Source organism: Salvelinus sp. IW2-2015, linkage group LG28 (assembly GCF_002910315.2).
Source record: "Salvelinus sp. IW2-2015 linkage group LG28, ASM291031v2, whole genome shotgun sequence".
NCBI lineage: Eukaryota > Metazoa > Chordata > Actinopteri > Salmoniformes > Salmonidae > Salvelinus > Salvelinus sp. IW2-2015.
The window spans coordinates 22,398,775-22,417,077 of NC_036868.1; the positions used below are offsets into that span (position 1 = coordinate 22,398,775).

General features: G+C 45.1%; 1 protein-coding gene across 1 annotated transcript in view; it reads left to right on the top strand.

Moving 5' to 3' along the window:
• Positions 1-16,664, top strand: part of LOC111954206 (exostosin-like 3) — a 43,357-nt gene extending 26,693 nt beyond the window's left edge. Inside the window, exons 2-6 of the mRNA XM_023973743.3 lie at positions 5,200-7,833; positions 8,622-8,749; positions 9,998-10,142; positions 12,198-12,326; positions 12,968-16,664. Of these exons, the coding sequence (XP_023829511.1) occupies positions 5,692-7,833; positions 8,622-8,749; positions 9,998-10,142; positions 12,198-12,326; positions 12,968-13,177 (2,754 nt within the window). The 5' untranslated portion in view covers positions 5,200-5,691 and the 3' untranslated portion in view covers positions 13,178-16,664. The remainder of the gene's footprint in view (positions 1-5,199; positions 7,834-8,621; positions 8,750-9,997; positions 10,143-12,197; positions 12,327-12,967) is intronic.
• The last annotated feature ends 1,639 nt before the right edge of the window (positions 16,665-18,303 follow it).

Genomic DNA, 18,303 nt, shown 5'->3' on the forward strand with positions numbered 1-18,303 from the left:
GGGTTGTAGGTGTTGGGTTTTCTTTAAAAAGAGCCAGGATGGGTGGTTGTTAATGTGTTTTGGTGCTGCGTTATAAAGATATGACCCAGCAGGTCAGATCAGAAGACTGGAGGCGTAGTTTAGTAGGGGCGTGGCTTTCCACCTGTGTAAAATGTATTCCTGTTCTTTTGTATAGTTATCACATGTTATAAGGTTGAACATTCAAATTTGTGTAGCTTCAATGAGGCATACAGACCTATGAGTTCCCAAAAAGCATATGCAAATCTCATTGTTGGGATAAAATCCAGCATGAAAGTAAGAAACTGTTGGTTAAATTAACCCATGTTTGGGTAATCCCAACAACCAAACATGTTGGGTTATTCATGCAACTCAACTGGCTGGGTAAAAATAACTCAGCGTGTTTTCAGTCCAATATTTACCCAGTGCTGAGTTACCAAAGTATCCAAATTGGGTTGTTTTTAACCAAGCATTTTTTTATTCTCTATGCTGCTTCAGTTGGGCTAAAGGTGATAATGCTAGTGTTTTCCATTAGCACCGGCTGTCGCTAATCAGCCGGTAACATTTTCCACTTCATATTAACCAGGCTACTTTCCATTTAAACGTTTCAATTCGCTAGTCCGTCGAGCCCTCTCCAGCTAGAATGAACGATATGCATCTTCTAGTGCTCTATTGATAGGATAGGCGCCTGTCRGTCACCAAGCGAACGACGACGGGGAAACGCAGCAGCGAGAAAGAGGCGAAGCTAGCGGTTTCACTYTCGCCAAAACCTGTCAAAAATGAAACATTCTGAAGAGGCAAAGTGAATGCAGTGCGGGCGTCTAACGCTTTGTGTAGCCATTAGCGRGGATGCTAATAAAAACACTCTTCTGGTAGATGAAAAGGCTTTCCCAAAAACCTTCTCAATTAAATGTTAACTACAAGTTATGCTTCCCTGGCAGAATGATATCCTAATTATTTTAATCAATCCAGTGGGTATTTGTTTTGCAAACTCTACCATCACSTGTGCACTACAAAAACAGCTAGGTGAGCGAGCACTTCAAATAAAGAGTAACTACACCCAAAATTATTCCAGATTCTTCCCAGACCTCAAAAGTAGTCTCCTGRTGCGGTTTAAGCATTGCTGTGGACTTGTGATTTTCAGAGGGGAAACGTGGAAACCTGAAAAAACTAAACCTTAAATTGTTCTGTTTTAATAAAATACATCATTTGAAAAACATACAACGTGGAAATTCATATCTTGCAGTGCAACTGTAAATAAGACTTTCATCTCAAGAGAATAAGTTTAAATGTTAACAGGTTTGTTGGCTTAGTTGTTCTCTTAGTCTTGATCATGTACAGTTCATCACACCCCTTTACTTTCCTTTCATTTTGTTACAGCCTGAATWAAAAATCTATTAAATTGTTATACCATGTCATTGTTCAATACTAATTTCTGATTATAACGCACAGTATATCAGCACGGTAGAATTCAATGTCTATAGTTAGTTTTTTCATGTTCTATGTTTGAGCTGCTTTTGAAAGCAGAAGTCGAATTGATTTTCATAAAAGCAAGCTTGGACTGATGGTTTGGTTAGCTAAACTAGCAAGTCGGTTTGGTTACGAAGGCGCCTACTGTAGCTATCTAGAAAATTGCAAGCTACTTCAGTGGATGTTTAACGCAATTATATTGGCAAATGGACACATTTCTAGCAGCAAATGTGTTAAATTGTAGCCATAGTATAAAAGGGATAATCAACTCGGGGTTCTATGCTTTCTCTGGAAAATAATGCAACTCCGTGGAAGGTCARTTCCTCTCTGCTAGCGCGTTGTGGAACACACAGTCCACGTCGTTCATTATTTTCCATAGAACGCATAGCCCCTCGTTGACTCGAGACATTTCAGATTTATGTAAGTATTCAACCCCTTTTGTTATGGCAAGACTAAATAAGTTCAGGTGTAAATATGTGCTTAAAAGTCTCGTATGTTGCATGGGCTCACTGCGTGCAATAATAGTGTTTAACATGATTTGTAAAKGACTAATGCGGCCCTAAAGTAATACTGCAAAAAATGTGGCAAAGAAATGCATTTTTTTGTCCTGAATACAAAGTGTTACATTTGAGGCAAGTCCAACACATCACCAAGTATTTTCAAGCATGGTGGCTGCATCATGTAACAGGTATGCTTGCCATCGGCAAGGACTAGGGAGTTTTTGGGGGGATAAAAGTAAATGGAATACAGCAATAAGCAGAGGCAACAACCTAGAGGAAAACCTGGTTGTCTGCTTTGGAACAGACACCGGGAGGCTAATTTACCTTTCAGCAAGACAATAAACTAAAACACAAGCCAAATCTACACTGGAGTTGCTTACCAAGACAACATTGAATGTTCCTGAGTGGCCTAGTTACAGYTTTGACCTAAATCGGCTTGAAAATCTAGGGCAAGACTTGAAAATGGCTGTCKAGTAATGATCAACAATCAACTTGACAGAGCTTTTAGATAATTTTTTTAAGAATAATGGACAAATATTGTACAATCCACATGTGCAAAGCGCTTGGAGACTTACCCAAAAAGACTCCCATCTGTAATCGCMGCCAAAGGTGCTTCTACAAAGGATTGACTCAGCGGTGTGAATACTTATGTAAATTAGATTTCTGCAATTACATTTTTTTTATACATTTCCCCAAATTTCTAAACGTGTTTTCCATTTGTCATTATGGAGTTTTGTGTGTAGATGGGTAAGGTAAAAAAAATCTATTTAGTCCATTTTGAATTCAGGCTGTAACACAAAAAAAGTTAATGAGTAAGAATACTTTCTGAAGGCACTGCAGGCCTAGACCTAGACAATATCCAGAACAATTTACGATATACTGAATTCATACATTTTCAGTCATTAAAATTGTGAAGTCATGACTTTCCTACACAATACCACAACMAATATTTCCAATCTGAGGTAAACTCGTATTCAAGTGTGCAATAATTTTGCTGTGTATTTCAGATGGAATCTAGGCATTAGAATGTACCAGAGGCCACCAAAATAGAGCTCTGACCCGGTGACACTTGGCTGGCTRTGTTTTCTATTCACTCGTGGAAAACACTGCCATTCTTATTGCTAATAATATGGGCCATGCAAAGTTTACCAATATGTTATTGGGCTCATTTCTCAGTGTGGAAATTTTATTTTAGATTGTGTCAACATAATTTATTTTAACACATTTTTGTTAGAATGTCCTTTTTTAAAAGGTCACCAGAACTGAGCTTCTCAGTCCTACTGGACCGTAGAAGTCCATCTACTCCGTGACCTTTCCCCCCCACTGCTACAAAACTTTCCAGAGGAAACACTGGCGTGGATGTTTGTGTGTTCCACATCCATGCTCTACAGATTAAATTAAACTCTGTGGTGTAGAGTAAAGACTATGCACTCTGAGGATTACCGAAGTCCTGCCGCTGTAGATGAGACTGTTTCACCCAAGGGCTAACACGAGCTGGGGCTCTAGTCTGTGTGTTTATGGCCCCAGATTAGATGTGGCTTTGCCCCCGAGAGGCTGCAGCATCTGCCTCCCATTACACTGTAGATCTGCATCCCAGCCCCGCAGCAATTAATCGGAGGCTCCTGATAGGCACTCTCTCGGGTCTCCCAGTGGCACCTAGAGGGTTTGAGTGCCAGCACCTCTCTCTGTCTCCCAGTGGCACCTCGGAGGTGCAAGGGCCAGCAGGCAGAGATGACGTCATGTGACACAGTAGCAGTTTGGAGCTGACCTGCTGGGAGCTGTGCTGATGACCRCTGCTGCTGTATTGGCACACACTGTGTTAAGAAGGCTAGCCCCAGTACAGTGTGGAAAATAAGAGCAGACTTGTGTGGCCATATTGCAATATGCTCCATTAGGGGAGAAAAATGCATATGCTGGATGCTTGAGCCTCCAAATCGCCACAAGGCTTTTAGTAATCTATGTGTTATAATCGAGCAGGCAGGCAAACATGTTATAATCGGACAGCAGTGAAAGTGGCCCTTCTGCAGATTAGGTCTCACAGTAGCCCAATGAATGGTGCAGCCTAATTGTCAGGACTGAGTTTATGGCTCATCTGCAACTGAACCTTGTCTGTTGCCAAGGTAAACACGTACTTGTTCACACTTTGTATTTTGTGATATTATATGTCYGTGTGAAATGTCATTCTGAACTCCATTCTGTAATGTTAGTCCTATCAGGGAACATAGTGTTTTGGGTTTAGTGTGTAGGCCTAGTTGATAGGCCTTCATCCAAACAAGCCTTATCTACCAATATGTAGCAGTGAGGATACTGTACTCTCTGGCCTTTAGATAGTCTAGTTCTGTCCTGTTTGTGTTCTGTCGCCTTCCCAAAGACTGGTGTGAACCAGCATTGATTAGTTTGTGTTCCATGCCTTTTTTGTCTTTGGTCTGCTGGAGAATGGGCTATTTTCATTCTTTTCTGATGCATTAGGACTCTTGTCTGGGAACAAATGCCCAAAATGTCCTTTTTGGTCTCTCTTCCTGTCTCTGGCTGTCCTTACCTTTTTAATCAGTATTTCTTTCCTATCAGCGCTTTAGTTTATCTGCTGATTGCAAAGCCTAAACTTTGTTGTTACTGTTTCCTCCAACACAGAGTATTGTGATTCGCAGTCTCTCTTTTTAGAAATGAGCTGTTCAACAGGAAGACCTGTCTCCTTCGTGATTTAGCCTGGGAAAGCCAGCAAGGAGGAGAAAACCGTTAGTTCCTAATGAGGATGTTGCCTAAAGGGATGAGATRCTGTTACTATGAACCATACCTTGTGTCAGCAGTTTTGATACAGTATGCACAGTGTTGCTTATCAGATAGGTTACTGATCTCTGTTTCAGGCTTGTGGAGAGACATGGGAAAAACTAGACTCATCATCATGATAACACAACAATGTTTAAACCATCAAAGAAGCATTATTTGGGGAAATACATTTTCACATTGGCTGGTTTGTATTTACGTTCAAATGTATGTTAAAATGATGCATTTTTGTGTTAACTTAAAACATATGTCACGTCACGCACACAATTTAATTGTTAAGAATGTTATTTATCCTAGTGATATCATCAGAATTCTGGTATGGTACTTATTTGGGCTATGAGATGAAGGCTGGACTTTTCTGGATTTTTTTCTTTTTAATCTGATATACTAAGAATGCCAACTAAGTGACCTTAAATAATATCGTTTTGACATAGTTTCTCTTTATCAGTTTCAGGTCTTGTTATTCAACGTTGGAGGAGAATTTGGAGGCCTTTCATTCTTTGACGGACCTAGAAAATGGGCACAACCAGGGCAGTAGCAGCTGACCCATGATGCCACTCTGCAGGACTGTGACCAGCCATGCCCTCCTTCCCAACGTTTACCAGAAGGGGCTCCTCTCCACCCGACAGTTTGCTCACATAGGTCAGAAATACAACTACACCATACAAGAGGAACGATGGCAAGGACTTGTTTGAACTATGGCACACCAGCAAGACAAAGGTGAAGTCCCCCTACATCCTGATACCAAAAGGAAAACCACAATCAGGTAGAGCCACTCAGATGACATTTTATGAGGACAAAACAAGTCGAGTTAACAATTCTGATGGTTTAGCTCCAACACTGTTTCACCATGTTGACGAGGTTGCACCATGGCTGCTGATCCCTGTAGACTAGTAGAGACTCCGGCGTGGCGCTGAGCTAAGCCCAGTGACCCTAACCCATGATGCAGCGTAACGGTGGCGGGGTGGGGCCCGGCGGCCAGCCGTGGCTGCTGCGGCGCGTGCGCCTCACCTGGCTCAGCTTCATGCTCTTCTTCATCCTGGTTTTCTTCCCACTCATCGCCCACTACTACCTCACCACCATCGACGAGGCGGGCGGCCCCGACAAGCGCATCTTCGGCCCGCGGCCCGGTGGCGAACTGTGCGAGGCCAAGCACGTGCAAGACCTGTGCCGCATCCGTGAGTCAGTCAGTGAGGAGCTGCTACAGCTGGAGGCAAAGCGGCAGGAGCTGAACGGGGAGATCTCCCGGCTCAACCTGCGAATCGAGGCGTGCAAGCGGAGCATCGACAGTGCCAAGCAGGACCTGCTGCAGCTGAAGAATGTCATCAGCCAGACAGAGCACTCGTACAAAGAGCTGATGGCCCAGAACCAGCCCAAGCTCTCTCTGCCCGTGAGGTTATTACCCGACAAGGACGACCCGGGCCTGCCCCCGCCCAAGTCTGCCCGTGCCTGCCGCCTGCGCTCCTGCTTCGACTACGCCCGCTGCCCGTTGACCTCTGGCTTCCCTGTGTACGTCTATGACACGGCCTCCTACCCCTGGGGCGAGTCCCTGGACCCATTGGTCAAGCAGGCCTTCGCCACCTCGGTAAAGAGCAGCATCTATGTGACGAACAACCCCAGCATCGCCTGTCTGTATGTGGTGCTGGTTGGGGAGCTGCAGGAGACTCCCTCCTCCCCCCTCCCGGCTCCCTTGGAGCTGGAGAAGCAGCTGAAGGCCCTGCCCTACTGGAGGTCCGATGGACACAACCACCTCCTCGTCCATCTTTCCAGGAAGTCCATGACGCAGAACTTCCTGTACAATGTGAGCACGGGCCGAGCGGCAGTGGCCCAGTCCACCTTCCTGGAGCAGCAGTACCGCGAGGGCTTTGACTTGGTGGTGTCCCCGCTGGTCCACGCCCTCTCTGAGCCCAACTTCCTGGAGGTGCCGCCCCAGGTGCCCGTCAAGAGGAAGTACCTGTTCACCTTCCAGGGCGAGAAGGTGGAGTCTCTGCGAAGTAGCCTGCAGGAGGGACCGCACCAGTCCTTTGAGGAGGAGATGGAGGGAGATGCGCCAGCCGACTACGACGACCGCATCATCGGCACGCTCAAGGCAGTGCAGGACAGCCACCTGGACCAGGTGCTGGTGGAGTTCACCTGTAAGACCCCGCGGCCCAGCCTGCCTACCGAGTGGGCTCTGTGTGGAGAGAGGGAGGAGCGGCTCGAGGTCCTCAAGGCCTCCACCTTCGCCCTGGTCATCTCCCCCGGGGACTGTCAGTTGGTGGCCTCGGCAGGCAGTAGCATGAGGCTGTTTGAAGCCCTAGAGGTGGGGGCCATCCCTGTGGTGCTTGGGGACCACGCTAGGCTGCCCTACCATATGCTGATCCGCTGGAGCGAGGCAGCCATCATGGTGCCTAAGCCCCGCATCACCGAGCTGCATTTCCTGCTGCGCAGCCTATCAGACAACGACCTGCTGGCCATGCGACGACAGGGCCGCTTCCTGTGGGAGACCTACTTCTCCACCTCGGAGAATGTACTGGGCACCATCCTGGCCAGCGTCCGGACCAGCATCCAGGTGCCTGCCGCACCCATCCGCGAGGAGCCCGCCCAGGAGATCCCTCACAAAGCAGGCAAGATGGCCGGCACGGACGCCAACCTGGCCGACAACGGTGACCTGGACCTGGGCCCCGTGGAGACGGAGCCACCMTACGCCTCGCCACGCTTCCTCCGCAACTTTACCTACACGTCAGCCRACACCTACCAGACCTGGAACCGCGCCCCGGGACCTTTCCATCTGTTCCCCCACACGCCGCTGGACCCCGTGCTGCCCTCGGAGGCCAAGTTTYTGGGCTCGGGCACGGGCTTCCGCCCCATTGGCGGCGGTGCTGGGGGCTCGGGGAAGGAGTTTCAGGCAGCGCTGGGTGGTAACGTGCCCCGGGAGCAGTTCACGGTGGTCATGCTGACCTACGAGAGGGAGGAGGTGCTAATGAACTCCCTGGAACGGCTCAACGGGTTGCCGTACCTCAACAAGGTGGTGGTGGTGTGGAACTCCCCCAAGCCTCCTTCAGACGACCTGCTGTGGCCAGACATCGGCCTGCCCATCGTGGTGAGTACTTTCCACCGCCGATGAATACAAAACATGCCCYGCTGCTTAGTGCTCACTGCTCAGACTGAACAATATGATTGAATGGGACAGAGTGATCTGAAAGGCCCTGCTGGTCTACTCCATTCTGAAATGCAAATAGTGTAACTTGTTGTGGCACAGCAGTCTTGGAAGGCCGTGTGTGTCTGAGAGTGTGCTCAAGCACATTGGTCTAGCTGCTGACGCTGATTTCATCTGCTCCCCCTGCTTCGCTTACAACTCTGCAGGGCAGCCAGACAAATTACACCAGCTGATATAAAGGAAATAGAAAGTGTGACGTCCACAGAATAGGTCTGGCTTTTAGAATGGAACTTCAACAGAATACTCAAGTATCCCAATTACACTGTCTGTAGGAAAGAGATTCCCTCTCTGTAGGGAGATATGGGAGGATAGTTTAATGATCTTGAATTAATAGCCTAATTGCTCCACACATTTGACAAACCGCATAACTATTGAATGATATTAGATCATTCCATACTTTCATGTTGTTTGTTAGATGGGTTAGCTTAATAAAGCTGTTGAGAAAGGGGGGGCTGAGTGGTTTGGACCATTACCCTGTGCTATACTTTCATGAAATTCCACATTAAATGAATAGTRATGCAAAACATACTGTTTTTGCTCTGTACTTAAAAGTCCTCTATCTTGAAAAGTTGACTACCGACTGCACACATTCTTGGGATTGTATTAATTACAGTGAACTAATTAAGAAAATACTCAAATATTTTCTATTTAACACTTCTCCTGTCCTGCAGGTGGTGCGCACGGAGAAGAACAGCCTCAACAACCGCTTCCTGCCCTGGGACGCCGTGGAGACGGAGGCCATCTTGTCCATCGACGACGACGCCCACCTCCGCCATGACGAGATTATGTTTGGGTTCAGGTCAGTTAGAGGGGAATCTGGGACCAGTCATTGGATCCAAAGCTCTTTGGAGAAAGAAAGTTTACTTTGTTTTGTGCCTCATTGATTTTCAAAGAGATGCATTTTTGCTGGAGCCCAGCAGACCGATGATCTGTCTACAGATATCGACAAGCATCATGTGAATCGACACTTATTCCAAAAGTTAAAAAAAAATAAAGTATAATAATGAAAAAACGCACACTGACATTTTAAAAGCATTTTCAGCTCAGTACCACAGCATAAACCAAAACCTGACACTAATGCAACTTACCCTAACAGATCAACAAGAGAGAAATGGACCATGTTGACGTTCAAACGCCACATGAGCGTACAGTACTAGACTTGCCTCACCTTGAATATCACATCAGGGCCATGTGCAAAGCTACAGGAGAGAAAAAAAAGCTGAGCTAGGAAATGTAACACCTCTCAAGTCCATAGACAGCGCTCTAGATGCAATGACTGGACATGTTTGTTCATATTTTAACCATATCTTGAAGCTATACGTACTTTGTTTACATTCTTTGTTTGTAAACAAGGGAGAAATACAACCTTGGCCTGTATTTTTGGGTTATGATAAAGATAGATCATTGCCCGTAAGTCATTTATTTATAAGTTACATTCTTCAAGAATCAATGGGTAAATATCAAGTATTGAAATGACCATTGAACAGCTTCCCAAAATCCCCGACTGCAGCATTGTCCAAAGGTTTTACCACTTTTGCAGCGTGTCCAGGCAGGCACCGTATGAATGGGGTCATTTGTCATGAAATATCCTGTAATAATCTTTTCCCTCACCTAGAACCACCGCTAAATTCCCACTGGGACGTTCTATAGCGTGAATGTACTACATCTCCAAGGGAAGAGGTTATACTCTTATACGTGCAAAGCATTTTTTTTTTTCTAAGTAGGAACGTGTCGTCTGATAACTACATGTAGCAGTTGATACTCCTCACTCAGTGAGCACGTCCTTGTAGTCTCGTGTGTGTCTGTGTGCACGTCCGAAAATAATACACAACAGAACCCTTATCTCTTCTCCTTGTAGATTGCCGTCCTCGCTGACGAGCTGTGGAKACCTTTTTGTCAGCAGTATGATTTTCCTTATAGGCCTACATGTACAATAAAATATGAATATATTGTGGTCGCATTTTGATGCAATTCTCCTCAGCTCATTCTCCCCAGTATATTGCTGCCTTTTTCGTCATGTTTCTCTTGGTGTGGTTGTGTGGATCAGGGTGTGGCGGGAGGCCAGGGACCGCATCGTGGGCTTCCCCGGGAGGTTCCATGCCTGGGACGTCAACCACCAGTCCTGGCTCTACAACTCTAACTACTCCTGTGAACTGTCAATGGTGCTGACGGGCGCCGCCTTCTTTCACAAGGTACTCCCCTCCTCCCTCCCCCGTCGTGACACCTTTCAACCCCGTGAGCCCTGACCTCTATGCTGCACGTAGCTCTGTTCGGTGGTCCTCTGTAGCTCAGTTGGTAGAGCATGGCGCTTGCAACACCAGGATAGTGGGTTTGATTCCCGGGACCACCCGTAATGTAAAATGTATGCACGACTGCAAGTCACTTTGTATAAAAGCATCTGCTAAATGGCGTATATTATTATATCATACAGTGCATTCGGAAAGTATTCAGACCCCTTGACTTTTTCCCACATTTTGTTGTGCATTACAGCCTTATTCTAAAATTGATTAAATAGTTGTTTTCCCTCATCTACACACAATAGCCCATAATGATGAAGCAAAAACWGGTTTTTAGACATTTTTGCTAATATAAAAAAACTGATATCACATTTACATAAGTATTCAGACACTTTACTCAGTACTTTGTTGAAGCACCTTTGGCAGCAATTACAGCCTCGAGTCTTCTTGGGTATGACGCTACAAGCTTGGCACCTGTACTTGGGGAGTTTCACCCATTTTTCTCTGCAGATCATCTCAAGCTCWGTCCGGTTGRATGGGGAGCATCGCTGCACAGCTATTTTCAGGTCTCTCCAGAGATGTTCGATCTGGTTCAAGTCCGGGCTCTGGCTGGGCCACTCTAGGACAYTCRGAGACTTGTCCCRAAGCCACTCCTGCRTTGTCTTGGCTGTGTGCTTARGGTCGTTGTSCTGTTRGAAGTTGAACCTTYGYCCCAGTCTGAGCGCTCTGGAGCAGGTTTTCATCAATGATCTCTATGTACTTTTCTCTGTTCATCTTTCCCTAGATCCTGACTATTTTCTCAGTCCCTGCCTCTGAAAGACATCCCCACAGCATGATGCTSCCACCACCATGCTTCACCGTAGGGATGGTGCCAGGTTTCCTCCAGATGTGACGCTTGGCATTCAGGCCAAAGAGTTCAATCTTGCTTTCATCAGACCAGAGAATCTTGTTTCTCATGGTCTGAGAGTCTCTAGGTACCTTTTGGCAAACTCCAAGCAGGCTGTCATGTGCCTTTTACTGAGGAGTGGCTTCCGCCTGGCCACTCTACCATAAAGGCCTGATTGGTGGAGTGCTGCAGAGATGGTTGTCCTTCTGGAAGGTTCTCCCATCTCCACAGAGGAACTCTGGAGCTCTGTCATTGTGGCCATCGGGTTCTTGGTCACCTCCCTGACCAAGGCCCTTCTCCCCCGATTGCTAAATCTGGCCGGGCGGCCAGCTGTATAAAGAGTCTTGGTGTTTCCAAACTTCTTCCATTTAAGAATAATGGATGCCACTTTTTTTCTTGGRGACCTTCAATGCTGCAGGAATATTTTGGTTCCCGTCCCCAGATCTGTGCCTCGACACAATCCTGTCTCGGAGATATACCGACAATTCCTTTGACCTCGTGGCTTGTGGAACCTTATATAGACAGGTGTGTGTCTTTCCAAATCATGTCCAATCAATTTAATTTACCACAGGTGGACTCCAATCAGGTTGTAGAAACATCTGAAGGATGATCAATGGAAACAGGATGCACCTGAGCTCATAGTACTTATGTAAATATGGTATTTCTATATTTTAGGTTTATTAAATGTGGGRAAAAAATTAAAAACCTGTTTTCACTTTGTCATTATGGGGTATTGTGTATAAAATGATGAGTAAAATGTTTTATTTAATAAATTTTAGAATAAGAATGTAACGTATCAAAATGGAAAAAGTGAAGAGGTCTGAATGCTTTCCGAATGCTTTCCGAAACTTACCTGTCTTCTGTAAGATGCATCACCCTCATCCCTCCTCTCCATGACTTCCTTGTACGTTCTTTGGTCTGACCTTTCTCACCCTCTCCTCATTCCACCTGGGCCATATTCATTAGGCACTAAACGGAAGAAAAGAATGTAAAACAGGGAGGGATGACTTGTCCACTGGACTCGCTCATTTTCATTTTCTGTTGCAAAATGTTTAAAAAGGTTGCRTGTTCAAATGAACGGGGCGCCGGTTGATTCCCTCATATGTTTTGTCTCTCTGCTGCAGTACTACGCGTACCTGTACTCGTATGTGATGCCTCAGGCCATCCGCGACATGGTGGACGAGTACATCAACTGCGAGGATATCGCCATGAACTTCCTGGTGTCACACATCACCCGAAAGCCCCCTATCAAGGTCAGTGGGGCGCACACACACACGTATACTCCAAAAAGACACACACACACCCCGGGCACTGTTTATTTATATTTCTGCTCACTTAGCCAACCATTACTCAACCTGACATGTTCAATATTCTCTGGCAAATTATAAATCAGAGCACAGCAAGATTGGATTGTTGCCCTACGCTTGCGTTTCCCTCGACATCTATTTGCAAGACATTTATACTAGTATATACATATTTATGGTTAGCGGACTAATTATGCCAATCGAGCCAGGGGGAATTGTGGGACCCGGAATCTTGGAATATTCCCAGGTGTTCCATTCAGGAATTAGAACAGGCTTCGATGGCGTGTGTGACTTGACAGCAAGTTGGCCCTGGTAGGAATAAGGCAGGTGAATAATGCATGTGGTGGGAAGTAACCTCCTATAACCAATGAGTGACTTTCCTTTTCCTGGAGAATCAACCCTAAGAGTCATCCTCATTTTATGCACTGTAATATGTGTCGCAGTATTCAATTCTGTGCAAGTATTCTGTGCCAGTATTCATTGGCACACACTGCCATATTTTACGACCACATGTTCATGGTATCGACAAAGCAATCAAAATGGTTGTAGCATTGTGATCAGACACACCCTTTCCATTTCCTCCCTCTTAGGTGACGTCTCGTTGGACCTTCCGCTGCCCCGGCTGCCCGCAGGCCCTGTCGCACGACGACTCTCACTTCCACGAGCGCCATAAGTGCATCAACTTCTTTGTCAAGGTGTACGGCTACATGCCCTTACTCTACACACAGTTCCGCGTGGACTCTGTGCTCTTCAAGACACGTCTGCCCCACGACAAGACTAAGTGCTTCAAGTTCATCTAGCCCAGGGCTAGGCTCAGCTAAGGAAGTTGGGCAGAACGGAGCAAGAGAATGAGGAACTCGGGCAAAACGGAAGAAAGGCGAAAGAGGGAGCAAAGAGGGCTGGTTCTGAGATGGATGGAGGTTTGGGGGTGAGGGCCTACACCCAAGAATTGGATCTAGGATGTACAATAACAACCCTCTCCAGTTAATTGGCTGAACCCCCTCAGACCTGCCCCCCCACACCTTTACTGGAACCCCTGATAGGCTGGAAGCAGAGAAGGGCCGCTGCCAATCAAAAAGCCTTTTCAATTTTTTTTTCTGTCCTCGTGTCGTCTGTGTTTTATCAGCAACCACTACAGATTCAATTTTTTGCGCCACTTTTTATGGGCAAGAGGGGTGGTAACACTGCCTACCCAACGACTTAACTTGACTCGCAGAGCCAAACTCAAACTGACWATGTAAACGACTGGTTTTAAACTGACACAGGGAGAGAGAGACCGAGAGACAGTGGACTGTCGCAGTGGGCCCTGAGCTCCTGAATCGCTAGCTAGACATGTAACCTTTTGGGAGAGAAACAAAAGGGCAAAGGCATATACGGTTTGTCATTGCACTCATTTCTTTATTTTATTTTTTTTACTCATTTTACATTTATATACTCTACTCTTGTATATAAAACCGCAAGAGAGGCACTGATGGTCGCAGAAGTATTTTTTTTCAGTGATTTTGTTTTTTTTACGTGGTGTTTAATTTTGTATCTCAATCTCGACGTGGGATTATCAGTCACCAGACCCTCTTGTTGTTGGCAGACCCATAGAAATAGAATTACGAGAATGGGCAAAGGCCCTCAGACCATGGCATTCTCAGAGTAGATTTTGTTTCTATGGACAGACGTAAGCTAACTCCAGACAGTGTCCCGTTTGTCACTCTGCCTCTCAATGACTTCAGATGGAGAGTAAGAACAGGACCATTAGGCCGCAAGTTCTATACAATTACCCCCCCGAATTACCCCCCTGAAAAAAATCGCTCAAATATTCATAGGAAAATGGGAAAGCAATTACCTAACACGTTTGTTAAGGCTACAGCAGACTACAATGGTTTTAGCTGGACCGAAACACTTAGTAGGCCCTGTTGTTTTCAGAATGGTTGTCACCTGCCGGCACTGAGCGTTTACACGGCTTTTTGTGACTTTTTGGATCTTGGTGGTATTAGGCTACCTATCAATGGTCGGCGTTAAATGACGGAGTAGTCGTTCCTATATAGTCCTCTAATGAAGTGTTCAGTAATGGAGGAGGGTGAACTTGCCCCTAGATTCTGATATTGGATCAGTTTTGCATTTCCCCCACCAATGGTTAAAGGCCCAGTGCAGTCAAAACTGGGGATTTTTGTGTTTTATCATGTATTTCCACACTGTGAGGTTGGAATAATACTGTGAAATTGTGAAAATTATGACGCCTTTTTTTAGTGTAAGAGCTATTTGAAAAGACAGACAATTCAGCCTGTTTTGGTGGGAGGGAGTTTTGGCGTGCCTGGTGACATTACCAGGCGGTAAATAAGACTTCTCTGCCAATAACAGCTCAGACCACTGCTCTTTGCTAAGAAGCTATTTTTGTTTTGTTTTCAATTAAAATGGCCAAAAAGAATCACAGTAAGGTACTTAATTGTTACCCAGAAGTGATTTTGATATTGAGATAAAAATGGCTGCATTGGACCTTTTTAAGGTTAGGATTGGGGGAGGAGAAGCTGATCCCAGATCTATACCAAGGGGAAGACTTCACCCTGGAACATTTAATAATGGTTTCAATTGGGCACTTGTGGGAAACACAAGTCTAAAAATATATCAGACCTTAGTGCAAGGAACTGAAAAACAAGCTTATTTCGACAGAAGATATTTTGGTGTTTCTATCCCTCATCATCATCACAGTTCCATTCAGTATTAACCTCCAAAATGAGCTGCTTCTCTGTACAGCGTCTCCACGTCAGGTCCCTCAAGTTTCATTTTGTAACGATTGATGCTCAATGAATGTTTTCTTTGCCAAATAGGTACGATTTTTAACTGCTGAAAAACAGCACAATGTTTTGCAAAGTGCACAATGTGAACGCTTGTTAATAGGATGCGGTCTGGTACACCCTTGCCCCCTCACCCCTTTTAGACAGTATCCCCGCACTCCCCCCTCCTAAAAAAAAAAAAAGAAAGAAAAGTTGACTCTCCCTCATCTATTGAAATGGCAGTGCCTATACAGCCCTTATTAATTAACGTACTTTGACCTTTTCTGGCTTCATTCCATTGATTTGACTTGAGGATCTATTCTGTAACACTATCCTTTATTTGAGATGATTCAGGAGATGTGACGATACTGTTGATCAGCAATAGGAATCTATTTGATTCTGGGAAGTTCAAACTATGGGACTCCACATTATCGTCCCCATAATGTCTGTATATTTATTGAATTGAATATATAAAATGGGTATACTAAGGCTTGCTTCTGAAGGGGTTAACTTTGTGAATAGAAATGATGACTGCAATAAAATGAAACGTGATCTTGGTCAACGGAACCTCCTCACCTGACTGACCACGCATCACTGGCCCACTTCCACATTGGTTCAAAGTCCTTTCATTGAAATGACGTGGAAACAATGTTGATTCAACCAGTGTATGTGTGCACAGTGGGGGGGGGGGGGGGGCTCAATAGGACGCTAACGAGAACCAGCAGGTGGCATTGACAGCTCGACTTAAAATTGCCCTAAAACACAGATCTAGGGATCATCTCTAGCCTGCGCCAATCCTAACTTGAACCTTTTTAAGAGGTGAAAAGCAAAACTGATCTGAGATCAAATCTTGGAGAACACTACAGTCTGGGTATGTGCTCAAACCTGTTTTTGACTGACTCAGTCAGTCCATTTGCAATAATGTGCACTCACACATACCAGTGGCTTGAGTTTGAGCTCCAGATGCTGTCTGCATAATTACCTGGCTGACAGACACACTCCTAACATTTCCTGGGGCAGGGAGGGGGTCGACTCGGGTGACGTGTCATGCAGTGCTTCGGAAGTCCCACCTCTCCCCTCCCAGTTTTCCCCCTCGGCGGACAATGACACAGCTGGTTTTTCTAGTGTCAACAGATGAAGAAAGAGGGCCAGAAAAAAACACCAATCATTCCTCTAGCTAGCTGTTTAAGTGTTCTGAAACTATGCGCTCATGGGACTGTTTCCCCCAACACGCCCAGCCCTGGGTCTTGTTCATTAGGCACCAAACAGACTGAAACAGGAAGTCCCTACCTGGTGTTGGTCCAGTACCTTTTAATTTTTTTTCCTGTTGAAAACAACAAAAAACGCTTTAAAGCTGTTTGCTAGTGTGCCCCAATGAATAGGACCCTGGGCTAGGCTCCCAGACAACTGCAACTACTGCTGCCTGCCCTGTTCTGTACCAGACTGACCACTGATGACAGGGCAAAACAAACTGTTGAAGGCCAGACATGGAATTAAAATCTCGACGTTAGTTTAAAGCGTGTCTCTGACTCGTGTTGTTCTTTTGTCGTCCAACTCCCTGTCTCCTTTCACCGCAGAAATGRAAAAGTAGGCACACATTTCCTGACKTTCTCTATTCTCACACGTTATTAGCCAATATGAGCATGTTCAGCTTAATCAATGATACTGGAAGTTAGACTCTGGGATTTACTTCAGTCAGCATACTGTGGATCTCAAGGCAATATGTCACTCATCTCTCCATGACTCCATGCTGCGAGGTGTGGCTGCACACTGTAGAAACCCTGACACAATGGGTGTGGGGCGTCGGGCAGCAAGCCTGAACTAAACACTGAGCCACTAACATCACAAGAGGGAGAGATGAGAGAATACTCCCCTCATCTCCAGCCAGGAGAGCGAAGGAGGGGGTTCTTGTTACAGTAAAGCCGGGGTGTGGTGCTAGTGGTTACTAGACTCTAGTGTTCACCTCTGCTTCTCGATGGCAGCCATCAAACATGTTTCACAGTGAAATGTGAAATAGACCTTGTGTCCAGGCCTGCATGACACTGTGTGGAATCCTGCTTGTCATACTGTAGCACCTTTGTAGCATAACTTCAGTACCCATAATGCTCTGTTTCACCAGTGATTCTCTACATWGAAATATAATGACTAGATTGTATTTCTATGGAAGAGCATAATGAATTAAATATATATTTTCTCACCCACCTACACATAATACCCCATAATGACAGTGAAAACATGTATTTTGACATTTTTGTACATTTATTGAAAATTAAATACAGAAATATCTAATTTACGTAAGTATTCACACCCGAGTCAATACTTTGTAGAAGAACCTTTGGCAGCGATTACAGCTGTGAGTCTTTCTGGGTAAATCTCTAAGAGCTTTCCAGGATTGTGCAACATTTGCACATTTTTCTTTTAAAAATTCTTCAAGCTCTGTCAAATTGGTTATTGACCATTGCTAGACAACCRATTTCAGGTCTTGCCATAGATTTTCAAGTAGATTCAAAACTGTAACTTGGCCACTCAGGAACATTCACCGTCTTCTTGGTAAGCAACTCCAGTGTAGATTTGGCCTTGTGTTTTAGGTTATTGTCCTGCTGAATGGTGAAGCAGACTGAACCAGGTTTTCCTCTAGGATTTTGCCTGTGCTTCGTTCCATTCCGTTTAGTTTTTATCCTGGAAACCTCCCCAGTCCTTATTGATTACAAGCATACCCATAACATGATGCAGCCACCATTGTGCTTGAAAATATGKWGMGTGGTACTCAGTAAAGTGAATTTCCCCAAACATAACGCTTTGTATTCAGRACAAAAAGTTAATTGCTTTGGAWYWTTTTTTGCAGTATTACTTTAGTGCCTTGTTGCAAACAGGATGCATGWTTTTGAATATTTGTAATATGTACAGGCTTTCTTCTTTTCACTCCTACATTTAGGTTAGTATTGTGGAGTAACTACAATGTTGTTGATCCATCCTCASCCATTCAACTCTGTAACTGTTTTAAAGTCACCATTGGTCTCATTGTGAAATCCCTGAGCTGTTTCCTTCCTCTCAGGCAACTGAATTAGGATGTACGCCTGTATCTTTGTAGTGACTGGGTGTATTGATACACCATCCAAAGTGTAATTAATAACTTCACCATGCTCAAAGGGATATTCAAT